The 22654-nt window shown below is 42.2% G+C and overlaps 1 protein-coding gene across 1 annotated transcript in view; it reads left to right on the forward strand.

Annotated features, from left to right (window-relative positions):
- The window catches only part of LOC306977687 (cadherin-10-like), an 81359-nt gene extending 58947 nt beyond the window's left edge, over positions 1-22412 (forward strand). The window contains exons 7-12 of the mRNA XM_079576101.1: positions 542-795; positions 9242-9378; positions 9451-9572; positions 9649-9757; positions 11539-11790; positions 21821-22412. Of these exons, the coding sequence (XP_079432227.1) occupies positions 542-795; positions 9242-9378; positions 9451-9572; positions 9649-9757; positions 11539-11790; positions 21821-22311 (1365 nt within the window). The 3' untranslated portion in view covers positions 22312-22412. The remainder of the gene's footprint in view (positions 1-541; positions 796-9241; positions 9379-9450; positions 9573-9648; positions 9758-11538; positions 11791-21820) is intronic.
- The last annotated feature ends 242 nt before the right edge of the window (positions 22413-22654 follow it).

The following is a 22654-nucleotide window of genomic DNA, read 5'->3' on the forward strand; positions in this document are numbered from 1 at the left end:
ACGTATGACCTGAGTTGGCAGTAGTGAGTATAAAATGGCGAACTTGCATCTAGCCCCTTTAAAATAACTTTGTTGATTTTTATGTTATTATAAACATGGATGGATGTCTTACATAGGAGGCAAATACTGCACAAGATAATTTCCATATTTAAGCATTCAAATAATGAATGAAATTATCACAATAAATGTTTTTTTCTTAATCAATTCCCTTGTATTGGTCCAATATGTTGGTGATTACAAGTCCTTAGATTACACACAGCATGCCTACAGAGACAAATCAATACTTTTCTAATTTCGATGCAGTCTTAAATTCCACATAACACAGGACAACATACTTCCACATTTCCCCTGCCATTTTTGAGTGAAGTGGTCCTTCACAGTTTGTTCCACTGTGAGCCATAGTCCTGTCAGACTGATATGGTAGGGCCTGTACAGTACAACTTGACAGTTTAAATGACTTCGTATGAGGAGAGTTCCAGATGTATGAAACAGAAAGTGTGAGTGACTATTGCCTCTAAACCGAACGCTTTTCCCCTTGCAGCGTCTGGATTACGAGACCAAGCGGGACTACGAGTTCCGGGTGGAGGTGCAGAACACGTACCTGGACGCCCGCTTCATCCACGGGCTGCAGTTTAAGGACTACGCCACGGTGAAGGTGACCGTGGAGGACGTGGACGAGCCGCCGGTGTTCGGACGGAACCCCTACATTATCGAGGTGCACGAGGACACCGCGGCGGGCAGCTTCGTGGGAGTGGTGTCAGCGCGGGACCCGGACGCTGGCAACAAACCTGTCAAGTAAGTTTTGGGTCAACTTGAGGTTCAGGTCAGAACTTGTGGACCTTGGACTTGGGCTAGAAATGGATGGATTCAGCTCTTTATAACGGGTTTCAGTTCAAAGGTAGTTAAAAGTAATGGAACTATATAGGAGGGTTAGGAGAGGTTGAAGTGGCACTAGCCCACAGTTAGCTTTGCCCGTTAGCTTCTTCTTCGTGATTCTATTAGTGTGTATTGGGCCACCGACCCGGAAGCAGGGAAGTTGCAAGGGTGGTTTTCTGGACAGAGACACCAGGGGGAGATGATAGACTTGAGCGACTTGGGCTCGCACTTTGAAGACTTGACGGCTGTACCACGAAGCTGGATTAGTGGGTTAGCAGGGTATGTTTAGTGTAAACCTTGATTTTGTGGTACTACAAAGCTGGTTAACTTTGTAGCAGGGTAGATTTCTATAGAAACATGCCCTCAACTCATAACCTGCTCTGGACCATGCAGGTTGAATTCCATCTTAAATATGAAAACTTTGACCAATTAAAGGAGAGAATCATCTGCTTCATCACCCAAACTCTGCAGAGAGAGAAGAGGAGGAAGCACCTTGAGCAGCCGCGAGAATAAAGTTTCTTTTATTTGAAATGTGAGCATACTCCTTATGAGCTGCTCGGTTCAGACGCTGTTCATGCCGCAGTATAATATATTCCTCTAGTGATGGATTTTTGTGATGAACTGTGTCTGTGTCTCTTCTGTGATTGGCCGCTTGGCGCCGATTCCTCCTGTTTCACATGAACGCCTCATAAACCTCTTAGTACCACTTATCCAAAAGCTCCACGTCTGCGTTTGCCCCGGGTTTGAGGAACACATCCAGCTTCGTAGTATACCCCTCTGGACTCGACTTCAGTCAAGCACTTCCGTCGAGTGGGGGAATATGTTGTTTAGTTACTTATTCAGCATTACAAAATATTTCAAACATGTTTATTAGCAATATGAATGCATCAGGTGAAGATGCAGGGACAAAACAAGACCTTCATGGATTGGTCTATTGGACAACTGTATTGATTTATGTCTATAACTAAACTGTGACAAATATGGGATTATTCAAATGTACAATGCAGTAACCAGGTATTTTTGAATACTCCTAAACAAGAACATTTCATTACAATGGCTTATATTAATTCCTTCACACACAAAAAACAAAAACGAAATATCCAAGTGAAAAAAGCTTAAAATATGTTGTATATATGAGACAATTATTGCTGTGGAAACTGAAGCTTCAGGGGTCGAGAGTGATCACGATTTAATTATTACATAGAATTATCATTGTTATTGTAGTAATTAGTGTTACTTGTTTGGAGAAGGTGTATAGTACATGACAGACATGTAATCTTCCTTAACGTAAATGCCATCTTGCCAACCATGACCAGACTGTGCACTTCATCCTTTTTGGCTATTGTTCCTTGTTGTTGTTTTTGTTCCCTTTTACATTGATTGTACTATTGTGAAATGTTTTTGTTTTTTTCATATTGAGTTGGGGGTAGGCGCTCATAAGCTTCTTGCTTCGGCCCACTCCTTTTGAGCAAAATGTATGTTCAAACAAATAAATATAGTAAAATATAAATAAATAGCAGCTTGAATTGAACACAGCCGCAACAATAAAACGCTGCCTCGTGCTATGAAAGATATTGCCGACAGTTGGAAACATGAAAATATAGATAATCCACTAAAAGCGACACTGAAATGAAAACACATTTTGTCAAAACCATTTAATCTCAAATGTTATCGATATTACATAAAGTGTTGCAACTTTTTTTTTTTAAATAGTTCAAGTTCTTTACCATCTTACTTTTGCTAATAGGAAACTTCCTCTCGGTTGTAATGGCCTCGTCCTTAATTACACTCCGGTTAAATCAATACAAACACATCGTGGAAACACTGACTCTCCTCTTATCGGCTCGAAGATGAAAACGGTGCAAAACTTAATCCATCTAAGCAGGCAAGTTTTCAGGACCCCCGATGGATTTAAACTGCAAAATAGTCCAAGTCCCTGGCCTGTCATCACTTGGTGCAGGATTAATGTACGGGAATCTCGTCAAGTTGGAGGATGTTTGTGGTCTATGTGAATGTGTTAGTGGGATTGTTGGTCAATACTTCATCGGTTTGCCACAAGGGACAGCAGCGAGTTGTGGTTATTTGACGGAGGAGTGAAGGAATGATGTCTGCGATGTCTTCTAATGGTTCTCTCCTCATCTTTCTATCACTCAAAAGCCTTGTTTTCTGACTTTGGTGCTTTTTCTGAATGAGTAAGAGTGTGAATGTGGGGACTAATGACGAATAACAATACTGCTGTGTATAGTATGGTGTCTCTATGGGGTGTTACTATATATAACATAGGGCTGGGACTTTTAACGCATTCATTTCGATGCAAAGCTACAAAGATTTTAATGCGTTAAAATGTGTAACGCAATAAATCGCATTTTCAAAAAGTCCCGATGGAAGACACATTTTTGCTTTAAATAGAAAATACTGTTGTGTACAGCAAATGTTCATCTCTTAAAAGAAATGTTTGATACCCCTTTTGCTTTATTTATTTTACTATATGCAGTAGAAAACGTGTCACTATAATTACTGTTTAGTGACTGTTAACAAGTTGACATGGATAATGAGGGGTTCCTGAAACACTTGAAAGCTGAATAGCTATAAATGCTCTTTGCACCAATCTGTTTGTTGAATAGTTTAATCCTCATGTGTCAAAGTCAAGGCCCAATGTGGCCCTTTGAATGAATGACTTCCTGAGCATGTCAAAAAAAACGAAATAACCAGTTTGCTCACTTCAGCCACTAGGGGGCAGATTAAATTTAAAAAAAGGAAAGAATTCCACACGTGTCCAGTAGAGGGCACTGACAGAATAAGACATCAGGATATAAACAGTATACTATAGCCACGTCGTAAATGGTCAGTCTGCCCCAGGGCGGCTGTGGCTATAAATAGTAACTTACCTAGTGTAAGATGTTGTTATTTATGAGGCTACAGTCCTTTACAATGAAGGCCCAATGAGTCCGACACACCTGGTTTAATCTGTTGACCTCCAACTGAACCAAGCACATTCTCTCCTGTTTGGCAAATCTAAATATTTCTTGAGAAAAGCGCCAAAACAGCGTCGAAAACAAGGATGAAAATGCAACAAAAGAGTGACACAACACGTCTAAAACACCTATGAAAACATGTAAAAAAAAAAAAAAAAGAGATGGAAACACAACAAACAGCTTCAAAAATTTGGTAAAATCGCGGCAACAATGCAACAAAAAAAGCTACGATCTGTTTCGTAGGACTTAGCTTTCAAATGAGGCTTTACCCTGGCCTATAGGCTGTAAGCTCCAGTTGAGAAGATTTTAGATTTGGGTAAAGCCAAAGTTCAGAAAATGCGCTCAGTTAAAGCTTAAGAGGTTAATATTAGTGGTGGCACTCGATTCAAATTTATAATGGAGTTAATCGTAATTGATCATATTTTAATTGAAAACCAAAGACAACATTTCCAATTCAAAAACCCTTTGTACAACTATTGAACAAATAGACAGACACGTGAGCTCAATAACAAATATAATAGTGGTTAATTTGTTTAACCTTCTAAGCCTGCCCTTGATATTCCACTTGAAGCCTGTTCTGAGATGCACTCAAGTTCACTTGTCAAATGCTCCTGGATATGTTTAAATTATGCACCTTGTCTGTTTGCAAAAGTTTACCAAAAGTACCAATCTGGACAGTGTTTGCTCATGATCCACGAAGCTTCCTCCGGCATGCACTGAGAGCCGAGAGCACGTAGACTCTAAACGGTAAATTACAGCCCCGGTGAATACCTGTGACTTTCTGAACCCCACGTGTGCCGCACCGTCGCCGGAATAGGTCACCCCCAACTCCTCCGAACGGGAAGCAGCCGGGGGAAGATGAATGCGTGAATACATCTCCTTCCCGAATGACACGGGCCCTGCGCGGCGGTGCACAAAGTCAAAGTGAAAGTGACTAATTTGCTCAATCAATTCTCGCGGCTCAGTGGCTCGGCTCCCACATATGGCGCGTGCCCGTCTCCAGCTCGGATGGCGTATTGTGATGCATATTTAAATCAAGGGAAATATCCGAGCTGACTGTGACAAACGATCCGCCGCCAGGAGCCCTGTGTCATCCCTCTGACAACAGGGAGCAAAGGAGAGATGTGCAGGCTGCGATGGGGAGGGATGATGAAGTGCACAAGTGCCAAGAGTATCCATCAACTTATTTCTTATGTCTACCTATTTATAACGAAAATGGTTAAGCTCACATCTTTAACACTTCACTGCATTGGGTTTTTATTCTTTACTTGCTTATGTTTTGGCTAATGAACCTGCTTTTGTGCAACCCAGTGGTGGCATTGTCCAAACAAACTATCACCGAAGACTGTCGTGTGTAACAAGTGGGTAATGTCTTATTTAAGGGGACTATACGGAGTTTCAAAATGTTAAAACTAAGTATTTTCCTCCCCCCACATGTTCCAACAATGTCCTAATGTGTAGAATGAGCCCAGACCTGTTCACCACAACTGTCATTAAAATCCTGCACTGTCACTAAAAACGGTGTTACTTCGGGTCCGAATTGCCGTCATGCATGAGCTTAATGTAGAAGGTGCAGTTACACGTATGACCTGAGGTGGCAGTAGTGAGTATAAAATGGCTAGCTTGCGTCCAGCCCCTTTAATGTGAGTACAGAACTGCTCAGATCTGGTCCAGTTGTGGTTTATAGACCTTTAAAATGTGAATGTTCTTTATAACGAAAGCGCCTCAAGCAACTACCGGATTTGAAAGAACTGCTCAAATGTGTGAATGAAACCAAGCACTACCCTATGCATGATTATGCTCAGGAAACAACGATAGTACGTGGTCAAATGCTCGTAGAAGTTTGTTTTGCGTGATACTACAATCACTGCTTCAGATAGACCTAAACCAATGCCATAGCATCAGTGCGATTCTTGACTTGAATCTTGCAAAGCGTCGCCTGTGTTTTGGCTTCACAGCGAGAAGCTCCCATGTTTGATTCCGGGCCGGCTGGTGCCCTTCTTTGCAGAGTTTGGATGTTCTCTGTGTGTCTGTGTCAGTCCCCTCCAAGTGCTTCTTCTGCATCTCAGAGTATGAATGTGGCGTGTGAGTCTGTGACTGGGCCGCCTGCCTGGGATCTCTCCGTCATTGTGGCACTACTCAAGGTTTCTCCTTCTTTATTTTCGAGTTTTTCCTTTGCGAGAAGGAGGGTCTATGGACGGGGGACGCCCAGAGACAATTGTCCATCTGCGGCTTCAGTAGCCACTGCTGGACATTTAGATTTGCTTTCATGTTTCAATGTTTGATATCAAACTGTTGATTTCCTCTTTTTGATCAAATGAGCAATACTTGGAAACCCACATGAAGCGACTGCTGTTGTCATAATAGGCTTCATAAAAACAAAATGCTTGATCGACTGACTTTCACAGATTCAAGGTTGGTGAAGAGTCTCATCTGTGGCAGGATAATAACTATAAACCCTGTGGCTATGACCACTCTGAGTCACTCTCTCACCCTATTTAACTGTTATACTATAACACAGAGGAATAAAAGCAGGATTCTGAGCATTTTCTCTGCATCTGACGATGACAAATGAGCAGCCATTGGGAGCCCTGTGTGATGTGCAGGCTGAGATTGTGAGTGATGAAGTGCAGAAGAGCTAAGAGCAGTTGTCATCAGAGGAGAGGATCACAATATGCCTGACGCTGTTCTGAATATGCAATAAGAAGGGAGTATATTGGCATATGGTAATGTCGTCAAGGAGCAGGGGGTGCTATGGCTCTGTGCAGGGAGACGTGGGAAGACAGATGTTGCATTCAAGAAGCAGTACACTGTATTAAACAACAGTATAAGGTAGAATCAATTGCATTACTTGAGCCTGGTTTGCCAGAACTATTGATTTCCCAAGCAAGGAGAAAGGCCCCCATTTGCCCTGAAATCGATCAATGCATTTTATAAAATATTCCGATGGCTGCAAAAAAACATTTCTCCATCCTGAATATGGAGGAAGGGTTAGCCACAACAAGTCATCTTCTCGTGGCTTGCTTCACAAGACTTTTTGCAAAGGCGTTCTTCAATAGTGCTGATGAAATATCTTGCCAGACACAAAAAACAGTGTGTAAAATCACACTGGGGAGAGGAAAGGAATTTACATGTATATCGCCTTTCACAGACATGGTCACAAAGCACTTTTCAATGGACTTTTTAAGTTGTATACCATGGCTGCTCGACGCATCTGCGACAACAGACCCTGCGACCATCTGCAACCAATCAGTAGTCATCAAACCAATAACTTTAGATTAGTGGGCAGAAACAACAACATTTGTTGAGGTTTGGGACAGCAACAGAAAGATAGTTAGTCATCTCAACTTCTTCCTTTGAGTTTAACACTAGTGTGAAGTACATTAAAGGAATAGGCCATTGTTTTTCCATACTGAGATATGTTCTTACCTGAGCTTAGACGAGTTGATGCGTACCTGTCTGTTGGAAGAAGTTGTTAGCATTTAGCCAAAAGGGGGTGAAGTTAGAAGCGACCAAGCCCCTTTTTATCCGCTTACAAAATCGACATGTTTCATTTTGTGTAACTATACTTGGATCGTGTAACTGCTCATGCAACCATATTTAAATAGGTGAATTGTGGAAGAGCTTGGTCACTTCTAACTTCACCCCCATTTGGCCCCATAGGGGAGCTGAGCAGAGGCTAAATGCTAACAACTTGTTTTTTTTGCGTGACTGAGCGCACACGTAAAGACCAGTCAGGTACGCATCAACTCGTCTAAGCTCAGGTAAGAACATATCGTTTTATTTACTATATTTTGTTGGACCGGCACTAGCTCCTGCAACGTCAAAAGATATCTACGGCACCTTCTCCAGCACATCCCAAAGACTCTCAATGGGGTAAAGATCTGGACTGATCCACTCTTTCACAACGTGAGCCCGATGAATCCTGGCATTGTCTTCTTGGAATATGTCCATGCCAACAGGGAAAATGGAACTAACCTGGTCATTCAGGACCTCATTTTAGTGTTGCTGAACCTAGACCTCCCCAACTGAAGCAACCCCAGATCATAACAGTTAAATCAAGATGGAGACTATATTTTGGGGTCAGGCAGTGCATCGTGTTGGTCCTATATTCACCTAAAATGCTTACTCAAAGTTATTCTTCCTGGTTCAACAAGTGCGCTGTCTCGAAGCCTCTCTTCTCTTCCCTGTTGAATGAAGTCTTAACCAATGCAAAACAAGCCACTCAATAGTCTGACAACTTCATTAATTCATTAACATGCACGTTCTGTTTTATGACACAGTGAAGTGAACATTCTGCTGTTATTACTTACTGCGGCGTGACCACTAGAACACACCTCATCCTGTGTTTTGCCCATTTTGCTCTCCCATGTGAGAAAGTCATTTCCCAGGTGTGGACATGTTCATATTAGGCCTCTTGACGAGTGAAATAACCTTGAGTAGAGCCATCATGTTGCCCATTTCCCCAAACATTCTCAAGGCAAGTGTGATAAGGAGTGCCTAAAGCGGTCCCTAAAGTTCTTCAAGTGATTAAATTTAAGGACCGGAGCCATCGTGAGAGTCCCCCACCTGCCTCAACGGAGGACACTTAAGACCTGTTCATTCCGGATGCTTAAAATCTCAACAATGTCCGCGGCTTATGAAAATAGGCAAACGTGTGTTGTTCCATCCACTTGTCAATCAAGATTTAGCAATATTTATGCAAATGTGCCGTACAGGGAAATTAATTAAGCCAAATAAGCTCAAGAAACTGTCAAAGGAGACTCTAGCCGACTGTAAACATGTATTTTTCAGTTGTAAACATTGGTTGCCGCGGGATTTAGGCAATTATGGAGCCAGTCCAAAAAGAGCAATGTTTTCTCAGAGTTTCTCCCTCAATGGGATTATAACAGGACCCTTAAAGCCGCAGCGCACCAGCTACTTACCCAGAATGGCAAGGTCATGGGTAATTTGGGAGACTTTTCAGATGTTGTTGTGCACTTCAACGTTGTTTTTTGTGTTAACATTTGCTCCAAACCATAATAACCTTGAGCGTAGATTGTTCCCCAAAATCTTTGTCATGGCTGAGGTGAACAACAACATGTCTATTTGCCGTTGTTGCTATAAGAAGTGTAGTGGGCCGAGGCGAAATTAAACAGATTTTGTTTTGTTGACTAAATTGCTTGGCAAGTTTGGGCTGTTCCGTTATGAGAAGAAGACAAGCTTGCGAGATAAACGCCCAGCTACATGAAGTCGCTAAGTGGTTCTCTTGTATCTGGTTCTGCTTCGGGACCCACCATTAATCAACCTCTCATTCGACAAGCCATTACCGAAATATGAACTATAAATTCCGCACTAATTACAATATTTCAGATTGTTGACCCGAATGTCCTCCGTTTTCCGTTCCTCAGATACTCCATTGATCGGCACACAGACCTGGAGCGCCTTTTCAACGTCGATTCCGTCAATGGCACCATCACCACGCTCAAGGCCCTGGACAGAGAAATGTCCAAATGGCACAACATCTCCGTGGTCGCCACCGAAATCAGTGCGTCTAAAGTCATTACCTTCATCTAATAACTACCCCAAGATAGTGACTGGTAATCTTTATTTGTCTCAGATAACCCGCGCCAGACGACCCGAGTGCCTGTGTTCATCAAAGTGTTGGACGTAAACGACAACGCCCCAGAGTTCGCCATGTCCTACGATACCTTCGTCTGCGAGAGGGTCAAAGCAGGACAGGTAGCCGGCCGATCCTAGCATTACAACACATCTTCTGTCAACATCGTGTCGTAAAGCACCTTCTCTTCTCTTTCAGCTGATTCAGACCATCAGTGCGGTGGACACAGACGAGCCTCTGGTTGGACACAAGTTTGTGTTCAGCATAAGCCCCACCAATCCCAACTTCACCATCGACGACAAAGAGGGTAAGGCCTCCTAGTCATAACTTTAAGGCTTGAATTAGCCAGGGTTTCATTAAAAAGCATTACATAAGGTCTGTCACAGATTCAGCAGCAGTTTTCACACTCTTTTTTGCCTACATTTCCCATTATATCCCATTATATTGCACCTGTTTTATTGAATGTTTATAAGGCTTTTTGCATTTGTGGCATTCCTTAATAAGCATAAAATTTGAATTACTGCCAGCTGTAGAAACCCTATTAGCACATTATTATCTCAATAGATTTGCCAGGTATTTTGATTTTGCGTGTTATCCTTATTGTCGGTATTGTTTCAGCTTTCCCAAAACCTTATTTGTCTCTTGCCCCCATGTTAATGTGTTTTATGTAAGTCTTAAAAGGACAACACTGGGGGGAAAAAATCGCATTAATGCGACACAGTGTATCATTTGACCCACAGAATACATAAAATACATTCAAATAAACAAACCTGACTTGTATCTTTACTGGGAGCAGGATGTCTCCAGCTCCTCTCCATGGAGATGTAGAATAAAGGCCGTCTAATATGAGATTTAAAGGACCTCATACAAAAATAGCATTTTCTCATTTCATGTGTCAAGCTGCTCATTCTGGTGACAGAAGAATCCAAAATGTTACACAGTGGTGGTTCCCTTAAGAAAGACAAATACGAAATTTCCTAGGTTGGGTGTAGTCTAAGTTAGCCTGGTATCCAGACTAATCTCCGATGTTTATTAATTAATAAACAGGAGACTAGTCTGGCGACCCTGTCATAGAAAAGCTACTGCTTGAGGCGGGACTAATGTGGGACAACCACATTAGCATAGCAGCCAATGAGGACATAGCGGATGTGACGACAGAAACAGCAACAAGAAAGTTGTAGTCATTCGGACATTAACAATGGCGCTCCCTGCCACACGGAGTTCAGTAAATGACTTCTGTCGTTTATGTCAGAAAAACTTAAGAATAGAAGCATACCGGAGCATTGCGTGAAGTGGTTGCTTGTGTTGAAAAACTACAAAACAAAGGCGCAACAACGTGACGCCCGTTCAGGGAGCTGCTCTGATTGGTCAGTAGGCTCCATGTCGCTGCGTCACTTCCTTTGAAAGCGCGCAAGGAGTGTTGCCAAACCCTTTTCTGTAAAGAAGCGGAGTCTGGTTGGCGAGACTAAGTCTAAGCAGTGGTTTCCTGCTTAGACTTTTTCATCCCACGGACCCCTCGGACCAGTAGTCTGTGTACCCCCCACCTCAATGGTGTAGTAGTTTATTCCGAAAGAAATCACTTTAAAGTGATATTTGTCAGTAAAAAGACAAAATGTTGCATTCAAAATAAACCTAAAATTCTCCCAAAACTAAATATCTTACCTCAAAAAATAGCTTTTCCAATCAAAACAATGTTCAGTTTCCACTTTTTGGTCTGGTCTTAGGTAAAATAAATATCTTTTTCCAAAGGAATAAGCACTTTTTAGCCTTAATGTTCGTGAAAAAATAAATAAATTAAAAGTTGAAATTGTTTTTTAAGCAAGTTCCATTTTCATTCTATCTTTTCTTAGATTAGTCCAAAGCTACTCAAACTCATGACATAGAACTGACAAAGAACATGACTTAAATCAAGCAGTTTTATGGCATATATGTAATAAATGAAGATGTTGTTTTTCTCCGGCTATCAGTCTGTTTATTATGAGTTTATAATTGTGCGAAACGGCCAGTGTCTAACAAAAAACAGCTCCTGGGTTTTTCAAGGAGCTACTGTATGTGGAGCGTGTTTGATTCGTTCCTTTCCGCCCGCAGACAACACGGCCAACATCCTGACGCGGAGAGGGGGCTTCAGTCGGCGCGAGATGAGCGTTTACTTCCTCCCCATCGTGATCTCGGACAACGACTACCCGATCCAGAGCAGCACGAGCACCCTGGTCATCCGCGTGTGCGCCTGCGACAGCCGGGGCAACATGCAGAGCTGCAGCCCCGAGGTGCTGCCCTTCTCCGACGGGCTCACCACGGGGGCACTGGTCGCCATCCTGCTCTGCGTCTGCATACTGCTCAGTGAGTATGAACTGGAAAAAACTGGCACTGCGGGCACACAAATACACACACAAAAGATCTTTCCACCAAAGACATATGGCTTTAGCGGTTTATGAAAGATCAATCAAGATGTTTTCCGCAACAAATGAGAAATTTGGCTTGGTTAAATGAAGGTCAGAGGCATTTTAATACTTGCACGAATTAAAGCAGCACAAATCAGGCTATGCTCAAATACAGACACTTTCTCTTTCCCACCCACTCCAACAATTGGTCATGTTCTTAGTGAGTGACAGACGGAGAGTGTATCGTGAAAACCTTCCCACGTTTCCATTTCAAGGACAGTTTAGCTACAAAATGATGAATACTTGCTGTTACTTACTGAATACTTAAGATACTTTCATGCTGATTTGCATTATATTTCTTTGTAAAGGTGGCATATTGTTAAAAAACATGTAGGCTGTGCTTATTTACTGCTGATTAGGGATGCCAAAAAGCACTTTGGAAATGCACAGCGGGAGCGCAGTAGATCACAGCACACCCCAGGACGCACGGAACGCGCTGTCACCATAATTACTATATGGAGTTATCATTCAATGAATGAGTAAAGCAAACAGTAATTTTTTTGGGCTCAGCGTTTATCTTTCGCATTTTTCCCCCATTTCTCTAAAATAATACATCATTTTTTTACCCAAAGAAAGTTTTGTAATTTTGGGATATTAAAAGTACTTTTCAAACAAAGCTTTAGGGTCATTTTTAAATCAGAACTAAGTAACTCATGCCCCTAGAGGCCCTAAGCGCCACTGCAGGTGTCGCAGCATGTTGGGTTGTTTTTACTCAATAATTGTCCACGAGAGTAAATACTTCACTTGGCTGTAAATACTTCTAAAGTGGTACTAGCCCACAGTTAGCTTTGTCCGTTAGCCTTTTAGCTTCTTCTTCGTGATTCCATGAGTGTGTATTGGGTCTCTGGGTCGGAGTAGTAAAAGTTGCAAGGGTGGTTTTCTGGCCAGAGACACCAGGGGGAGATGAAACCCCAATCATCCCATTAACACTTGTAATACCCCCAGAAGGACTACGAAAATGTTTTTATTAAGGTAAACAAGTTACTTAGTTCTGCTTTAAGCTTCAGAGTTAGTTTCTGTGGCATTAAAAGGCCTTTATAAAGGATAATATCAGCCTTGCTAACATTTTCCGGCCTCATTATCCTGTCATCGTGACAGGCCTCCGCACGGTGCACCTGTACATTGTTGGATGAAAATGAACTTAAGTGATAACTGTATTCTAATTACTTTCAAATGAAAGAGAAACATTACCGGACTCCAGTTACTCAAAATTAGTAGTCCAAAATATGTACTCTAAATACATGTATACCAACACTGACCATGGTCCTCTTGACCAAGTTCTGACCACAAGACCACAAGGAGATGGGCTTCTTTAAAGTGACAGACTATAAGAGAGAATGAGTAAACAATCAAGTTCCTCCCCTCCTGATTGGACCAGGAAGCCACCCCAGTTTACAAAATGAGGAGAGTGAGAACGAACTTTAAAAAGTAAACAATCAAGCTCCCCCCCCTTCATCTCAATTGGTCAAAGTGATGGCCCGGGGATTCTGATTAGTTCCGAAGATCAGCAAATCATTATGTCAAATTTCAAATGCAAGCTGTGAAATATTATGCAATCTATTACATTTATAAAGCATTTAAACTTACAGACTATCACTTTAAGGGGATCTACAAATCTACAAACACAAGAAAAAAAAACAAGACTTTTTTTCTCCCTTCTCACCCACACTAGAAATATTCTAACACATGTGAAACCTATCTATTCCCACCAAAGTCCAGCCTGTCCTTGTGCCTCGGAGCAAACCACTTCGGCCACATTGCGTTCTGCAGTCACATTGTAAAGGCTGTCCGTCGCACAAAGGCCATCTGTCATTAACACGCTGCCAAATCACAACATGACTCACTCACTCATGCAAAACTGAGCACGCTGCCAAATACATATATCTGCAAAGAAATCACCATTAGTAACATACTACACACAACCGTGCATAATGTCTGGGTTCCCCCGCGCTCTGGCCGACTTGAATATGCTCCAGAATATGCAGTGGTCTGTCTGCTCTCTCAATCATCCCACACTCTATTGTTTTTTTTTCTTACTTACTCAGGCGCTCTCACCAGGACCATAGTCACATCTTCCGCTGCATGGGGCTGGTTTCCTGTAGACGCGTTCTCCTCTCTTTCTCCTGTCTATTTCCTCAAAGCGTCATAGTTTGTATGGTGTAATTCGGCGCAGCGGGCCTGTCAGGATTTGGACGTGTTCGGCGCCAGAAAAGAGCATTAGCATTTGGAGTAGCGCTGCTTATTATTCAAACAGACAGGAGGCCCGCCGGAGGTCGTTCCAGGCAACCAAAACTACGCGGTTTTCAATCCACGCACAGCCAATTTGATTTCATCTCGTTTGTCCTACGCTGGCTTTGTTTGGCGCTTCTACTCGAACTTACTTAGGTAATTGTACAAATAACCCACTCCACTATCAGCATTACTTCGGGATCAAAAATGAATTATGTTTGAAAGCTTTGTGAGGGATGTAATGTGCTTTTGCTCAGCTAAGAACAGAGGTAAAAGAGGATAAAAGCGAACGGCGGCAGCAGAGAAAATCTTGATCAATGGAGGAACGTCCCAGCAAGATTAATTGACACTATTTGTCCACAAAAAGGAAAGGACATTCGTACCAAAACATATTATAGAAAGTTTTTCCCCCACAAAAAGCCAAATGAATGCTGTTGCAATATATAAACTAATATAAACTAATGACATGTGTGCTAATTGTTTTAATATGATCCTAAATGAGGGTTTATGTTGGTCCTGGTTCGCCTTGTTTTCTCAGTGTGGAGCCCAATTGTGATTTTCCATTTCAAGATATGAAGCTAATGTTCACCGACACATTAGACAAACTCACCGCATTAGTGCCTTGTCATTAGTGGCAGCTGTCAGTTCGACTGTCTGAACGGGTTTGCTCACATTTGCAAATTACTTGTATTACTACTCAAGTAGATGTCCCAGACTGCAATAAAAAAGAAGACATATTTGTTTTGTTCTCGGTAGAAATTTCTTCTGCAATTTGTCGAAATTAAATGTTTGTTTAATTTTCCGATTGATTTCACAGCAGTAACTCTTCATAGTGCAATTTGGGGGGTTGTTTGCAGGCATGTCAACAGAGAGTATCCAAGGAGTAATCAGTAGGGCTGGGACAAAATATATTTTTTACAATATATTGCAATACCTTTGATGAAATTCATGTATCGTATTGCAAGCCATGTATCACAATACTTTTTTTATTCAATTAACTTCCAGTAAAGTATTGCAGTTAATTATAATGACATGTAGCGCAATGCGTATCGAATCGGGCCCCATGTATCGGGATATGTATTGTATCGCAAACAAAAGTTTTAGTTTTATTATTCAAACGATTATTTGTTGCCTTTTAAAAAGTCTTTATTTTGTTTATTAATTTAAGAAAAAAAAACTATGCTGAATATTTTCTGTTTTCTGAACAGTCATAAAAGTACAAATGATTTCAAGTATACCTCGATTAAGGAGAGGTCTCTGTTTCACACCTGCCCCCTGCTGGCCAGCCCTCACACCTGCTCAAGTAAACTGAGCAGCGCGGCCTGATGACATCATCAACAGCCTGTTTTATGTCAGGCAAAAGCATGTGCCATGGCACGTGAAATTCAAAGGGAAAATAATCCCAGCGCCATGAAATAATGCAAGTCTGCTTTGCATAAAAACAAACAAAAAAAGATTTAAAAAAATATAAATAAAAAAATATATATGATTATGCAAATTTTGTAATCGTTTATTGTAATAATCGAAATTGTAATCGAATTTCGATAAATTGCACAGCCCTACGTCCCAGTCTTCGCTACTATAGCCCCAGAACAGTTTACCATGTTGCTGTTCCGCTGAAGTCTCTTGCTCTTTAAAACAATGTCCCCGTTAGTCACCATCCGCAAACTCCTGCAAAGAGTAACATCACTGCTACTACTTTACTATTACTACTACTCTCCTACTACTTTAGAAACAGCATTAATCCATCACACCATAACAAAGATCCATTCAGTTTTCCGACCGCAAACAGAGCCGTCAATCTCCCAATGCTCGCTAAAGTGGAAAATAGTTGAAATGCATTATTTATTGATGTGCCCTTGACCATAAAGTGCTGCACATTTTTGCTTTTCGCTGGTAAAATGATAGCTACTGTTCAGCCGATGCCGAGTATAGCTGCGTATAGGGCACTGAGAGGACTGGAGTGGTGCTTTAGTGAAACAAAGTGCATCCTACGCGATACGTCTAATACCTGAGACGGTCTATGTGCCGCTTTGTTAAGTGCCTCCATTTCTTTGCAGCGAATGGGGCTCGATTAGATATCCCGCATAACGGAACGGGGAGTGTGTTTGATTGAAAACACGGCTAACATATGAGACCGAATGACGCCGAATTGCCTGTGATGTGTTCTCAAAATCTATACGGACACAGAGTGCGTTTATAGAAGAAATGGGGAAGAGAGTTTAGCTTGTGTTGACTATTACGAAAGAGGAAAATGAGATGTCAGTCAAAAACATGGAAGAGATTTTTTGACTGCATTTTTTTTTTTTTCAACTTGGCCTGATTTGAAAGAAAAATAAAGATAAACCCCATTTTGCCCTATGAAAGTTGTAAAATCTGCACACAATCCATGAAGAAGAGGGACGTGTGGAAGGATTGGAGAGAGCTCGAAACGTGTTTGTTCAAAAATCCCACTTTCTGGTCTGCTGTTGTTTAAAATATGATAATATGAATGTACAATGTTTATACAGGAAGCAAGTAGGCAAATTAAAAGTGTTTTAACGCCGTTTGAATGGGCAAATACTATATTCTAATGTCACAATGCCACTTCACTTCTTAGCATTTGCAAATATCTAAGTCAAAATAAAGAATAAGGGGAAATTGAGTATTCAATTGCAGTTGAATGTTGGGCCAAAATGTTGTCTTTTCAACAAATGCAGTTGAAAGTAGTCATTATTTTCTAAGAAATGTTCATTAAATACCCGTTTGAACCCGGTTTAAAGCCCAATATCAATTAAAAAAAAACTTTAATTGATTCTATGGTCGTGTTTGACCGCATGAACTATGTTTATTTCAGTCGACAATAACATAGAGTGCCAATCCAGACCATTTTTCATGCTATTTGTAGCACCACAGCTTAGAGCTGGACACATGCTACGGCTCGTTTGAAAGGTGAGACTCTAAGCTCTCCGTCGGTGAAAACAGTTTAGTTCCTGAGAAATCTAAGCTAAACAGAGGCTAGTTTTGATCAAATTCACCGTTTTTTTCTAGGAACGGAAATATTGTGTGTTTTATGAAACACACAATATCTCTGATCAACTCCTCTCTGCTACAACGTTATGGGAAGAGGAAAATGCCTAAATATCTCTGGTTCAAGTCAATTTTCAAGGACAACACTGTTGACACATTTGGAAACACAGCGTGTGCATTTAAACAGCCTGGTTCTCGGATTGATGACTTTAACAGGATGTTTCTCAGCCGTCCTTGAGACGATTGTAACCATTTAAAAACTCAGAGAAACGTTAAAATCTCAACTGTTTCGATCTGTCCATGGGAAGGCGCTCAGCTTTGTCAAACGCTCTCCAGAGGAGTGTCGGGGGTTTACAGCTGTTCATTGTGCAACACCACGCCCCCTCAGAATAAAAAGAAAGGAAAATAAACTCAATAATATATATAAAATGTCCAGATCATGACTTTTTACAGCCTTCATTTTGGCACAGTTCATTTAATTACTTGATGCTTTTTATTGCCCCGCGGAAACCCCGATGAAGCAGCTTTAAATTGTAAACCTTGTCAAAATAACATCAAACAGCGCTTCTTAATCCTGCAGCATTTGTGACTTTCTAAAAGCTGAATCTCGCCTCCTCTCGAGTGTGAGATAGTGGCATCTGCTCATTATCTGTAGCTTTCGCACCGGCGGGCCCCTGACAGACAGTGTCATTCACCTCCGCCTGACACCGGGAGGCGCCGCAGAGCCCAGGCACCGCGGCGGACCCCGAAAATCCACATCCGGCCCATCAGAAAGCAAGTCTTTTTTAAAGTCGTCCCCCGCCACTGAGCAGTCAGGCAGAAGGCATTGTAATTAACACTCAGTGGGGGCCGGGACTCAACTACCGCTCCTGCAGAGGGACAAAAAGGGAGAGCTGAGAAGGAGGGACAGGTGAGAGGAGGTGTGTGAGGAAACAGAAGGAGCAGGGTCTTTTGTCACAAGGATTAAAAAGTTTATCTGCATAAATGTGCAGGTTTTGTTCCTGGAATGCATGGGTAGGCTTTAAAGAGTGTGTCAGATTTGCTGTATATATTAAACCGGGGGATTGAGCTCGAATTTATATGCAGGGTGACAAAACAAAAGCTCTATTTGAAGCCTATGCTCTCAGAAAAGATGAAAAAGAAAAGGAAGTTAGTGTGTTGTCTGAATCATGTTGTGCCATCTCTCCATGTGTGATGGGTATCCAGTCTAGTTAGAGTTCGATCTCCACTGAACTACAGCGTGTGGGGAAAAACGTGATTCAACTGTGCTTCTCCTGACAAGTGTTAATTTTTTTGTTTATTTCGTTGGTGCAGTGTAACCTGAGTACACATGGGGAGAGCACATGGACCGTTAAATAGATTAGACAACTCCTCCTCACTCTTCCCCGTTTGCCACAATGACCACGCTCGAGGGGGAAATCATGTTCCTAAAAAGGGCATAAGGGCGGGATCTTCACTGTAGACTCGGTCCTTGCGGGGCACGTTGTTCAGTCGTAGCTGCGCCATTAGCTCTACTGCTAACGGCCTGTCAATCAAAGTCCGGCCCTCATTAGTATACGAGATTTCTACAACAAATTCTAACCAGCCTGGTTTCTTTAATTGTAACTAACCCAGCGTTATCACAGGAGGAATATCTAGCTGTAGAAAGTTTATGAAAATTAGAAACCAGGCTTTAATGTTGTTTTGTCTTAAAGGAACAGGCCACCGCTTTTCCGTACTGACATATTTTCTTACCTGAGCTTAGACGAGTTGATACGTACCTGTCTGGTCTTTGTGCCCATGGAAGAGCGTTGTAGCTTCCAACTTCACCCCTGTTTGGAGCTATAGGAATATACTGGGAGAGGCCAAATGCTAACACCATCTTTGGTCGTTTAGCGTGACTGAAGGCACACACAAAGACCAGACAGTTACGCATCAACTCGTCTAAGCCCAAGTAAGAACATATCTCAGTATGTAAAAATGGTGGCCTGTTCCTTTCAGTGCAATGCTTTCCAATGGGGACCTAGTGGCATTATAGAAGTACAACGGTTTGATCGGGGCGTTTCTGTGTGATGTTTTCCATGCTCTCCCCGTGTCTGCGTAGGCCAGGATGAACGATGTGTGCGTGAATGAATGGTGGTCAGAGGGGAAACTGTACCCACACACAGTACGCTTCACACAGTGCAGGGGATTTATACCTCTTTCACTCCACACACGGTGGTGGTAAGCTACACGTTGGGCGACTTGTGTCATGTGAAAAGCGAGATACAAGTAAGCTTCCATTCAATTCCACAGAAAGGAATATGAAATAATAATGTAATGGATTTCACTGACAAGTTTCTCAAAGCGCCACAATCACTCTCAATTGCTTCTATGTGAATGATAACTCAATGATTTTACATTTAAAAACCCCTATGTGTTTATCAATATAGGTTTTGTTGAGCTCTCACATTGGCATTACTTTCCATAATACAGTAGTTGAGAAAAAACAACATATGCTTGATTTGTCAATAGCACATATTATCACAGAATAACAATCCTCTTCCTCTTGTTTCCTTTCGCCTCCGAGCAGTTTGATTTAACAAAAGCGAGGCATGCTTGGAATGCATCAAAGCTATCGAACAATGCATCTGTGAGGGTTGTGAAAAAATATAAAAGTCCCCAAACTTTACTTTTTGATTCCAAATCCCACCACCTATACAGAAAAGTCGTCTGCTCCGTCTGAACAGAGCAGGCAGACGAGATAGGAGGCTGTGTGCCGCTGCCGAGCATAAAGGAGGAACTGTGCACTTACAGAGCCAACGTGCCATTCAAGGGAGAAGAAAGAGAAAGCTTTTTCACTGAATCTTTAATACAAGGAGGTGAGCGCCCGAGGCAGAGTGGGGGATTTATCACTAGTAGCAAATGCGCCTTCGCTCCGTGCCGACTCCCCCGTGCTCTTTAATGCACGACATATGTTCTCGCTCGCCTCGGCCCTCCCCGTGTGCACGTGTGTTTCTGCAAAAAAAAAAAGTTTTTGTTTTATTTCAAACGCCGAGAAGAGACAACAAGTAAACGCGGCCCACCACGGTTGTTCAGCCAATCGTCAAGTTATGCATTATTGACATTCAACAAAAAATGCTGTGCATGTGCCAACAAACATTTGCACGGTATTGTGACTGCAACTAGATAGAGTTATGGTTAATTGATTAAAATACTAGCCTTTCTTCACAGTTGCTTTGATGAGGGAAGTTAGGGTGGAACAAATATCTCCTAATGAGCTTTTAAGGATCATAAAAAAATCATATTACATATTTGTTTTATTCAGAAGTCAGGACTACAGTGCATTAAACATGATTTTTTTTTGGTCAAATTTGCCCCAAAGCAACGCAATGTAACAAAATAAACAAAAGATGTACTCCTCTGCCGGGACGTTGATAGATGCATCTGGCACATTATGGTGTAATGTTTGAAATCAGTAAAAGCTAAACCCCGACAATGCCATCTGACTTTTTCTCTCATCATGTCAGCTTTCTTTGCTCTAGATTTAATCAATCTGACAATCTCACAAAGGTCCATCTGAAGCTTGTCACAAAGCTTGGAGTTTGTAATGACCCAAGGGATAATCTAATGAAAAAATAACAGAATACAATGACAGTCAATACAGTGCTACAGTAAATTGTACTTTGCTTGTTCTCCATGGGTTCAAATAAAACTTATTTTCTGATTCCTGATATATTTCTTTCTCTCAGATGGGGTGTAGAGTCCATTTTTTCCCAATACAGTTTTCATCAGAAATAGTCAAAAGAAATATAACTCAAAAACTGTTGGACAACATAGATGGCATATTAATTAAGTGTATAGAATTCGGGGAAATCAACTGTTACCATGGAGATTTTCAACATTAACTAATAAAAGTGGAGGAAAAAGCTGTGAAACAACTCTATTTGCTGTCGAGTCATCTAACACAGTAGTGTCCAAGTGTTTCGATGTGAACAATAACTCCAGTGTTTCACCATTAGTTTATTATTGGACCAAATGAACCTTGGACATTTTACACAAATCGTTCTACTGGGCATCATATTTTAGCGGCAAACATTCACGCTCGTTCTCCAGAGGTCATGACAAAGGAAGTGCGGATCCGTGGCAAAAAGAGGTACAAGTGGGTGGGGCGGAATCAGGCGAATGCAGCATGGGGGAGTTTACCCCAAGTCCATGACCCTAACCCTAAACTCCGAGCACATCTCCGCTGTTTATGGTCAGACCAATGGGACTTCAGATCAATGGGTCCCTTTTTTTCTGACTAAAGAGATGTCGGACTAATGGCACCTCTACTCAATGGGACATTTTCGGAATAATGAGACGTCGGACTAATGGGTTGTTGGACTAATGGGTTGTCGGACTAATGGGCCGACCCCACAAATCAGTGGTCAGCGCCTTTAAGAGATGTTTGAACTGTTCCTTATTTGATGCCAGCTCTGTCTTGCAACACAATGTTGTTTTTTGAGATTTTGATCGAGCAGAGTTATTATACTTGCTGTAAAAAAAAAATGAGGGCCAACAAAATTTGTTCTGAGGGCTGCACTTTGGCCAACCTTGACATGTCCCCATCCCATCCCATGATCAATACACAACGAGAGGATGTTGAAGTTCATCTAAAACCCTCCAGTTGAATTCTGGCCACTTCCATGTCCTAAGAATCACTAACACCACCTTGTGTTTCTTCCCTGCAGTGATTGTGGTGCTGTTCGCCGCCCTGAGGAGACAGAGGAAGAAGGAGCCCCTCATCATCTCCAAGGAGGACGTCCGAGACAACGTGGTCAGCTACAACGACGAGGGCGGAGGAGAGGAGGACACCCAGGCCTTCGACATCGGGACGCTCCGCAACCCGGAGGTCATGGACGCCAACAAGCTCCGCCGGGACATCATTCCGGAGATGCTGTTCCCGTTCCGCCGGACGTCGCCCATAAAGGATAACACCGACGTGAGGGACTTCATCAACGGCCGGCTACAGGAGAACGACTTGGACCCGACGGCGCCCCCGTACGACTCCCTGGCCACATACGCGTACGAGGGCAGCGGCTCTTTGGCGGAATCGCTAAGCTCGCTGGAGTCGGCGGCGACGGAAGGAGATCAAGATTACGATTACCTCAGCAACTGGGGGCCGCAGTTCAAAAAGCTGGCGGAGATGTACATAGGCAAAACGCAAGAACTCGACACCTAGAAGTGACGTTTTTTTTCCTCCTGTGTGTTTTCTAACTGTACGTGGCGCTAGCTGACAGTGACAGCGACTTATGCGAGCTAGCCCACCATCCGTCTACCTATCTATCGAAATATATCTGTTTTTATGTCTAGTTGGCTGGCTACGTGCCGGCCGGCCATATGTTGATTCTTGTTAGCGCGCTAGCACACATAACGGACACGCTGATCGATATCCAGCAATGGATGTAATAGACTTGAGCTCAGTTTTACAGAGAGTGACCGTGAAGTTTTGCCGTTTTTTGGTCATAATCAGTAAAGATGCCTTTGAATTTTAGGAATTTTCTTTTGTGAACTATGGTGTGGAC

This window comes from Gobius niger, assembly GCF_951799975.1.
Source record: "Gobius niger genome assembly, chromosome: 18".
Taxonomy (NCBI): domain Eukaryota; kingdom Metazoa; phylum Chordata; class Actinopteri; order Gobiiformes; family Gobiidae; genus Gobius; species Gobius niger.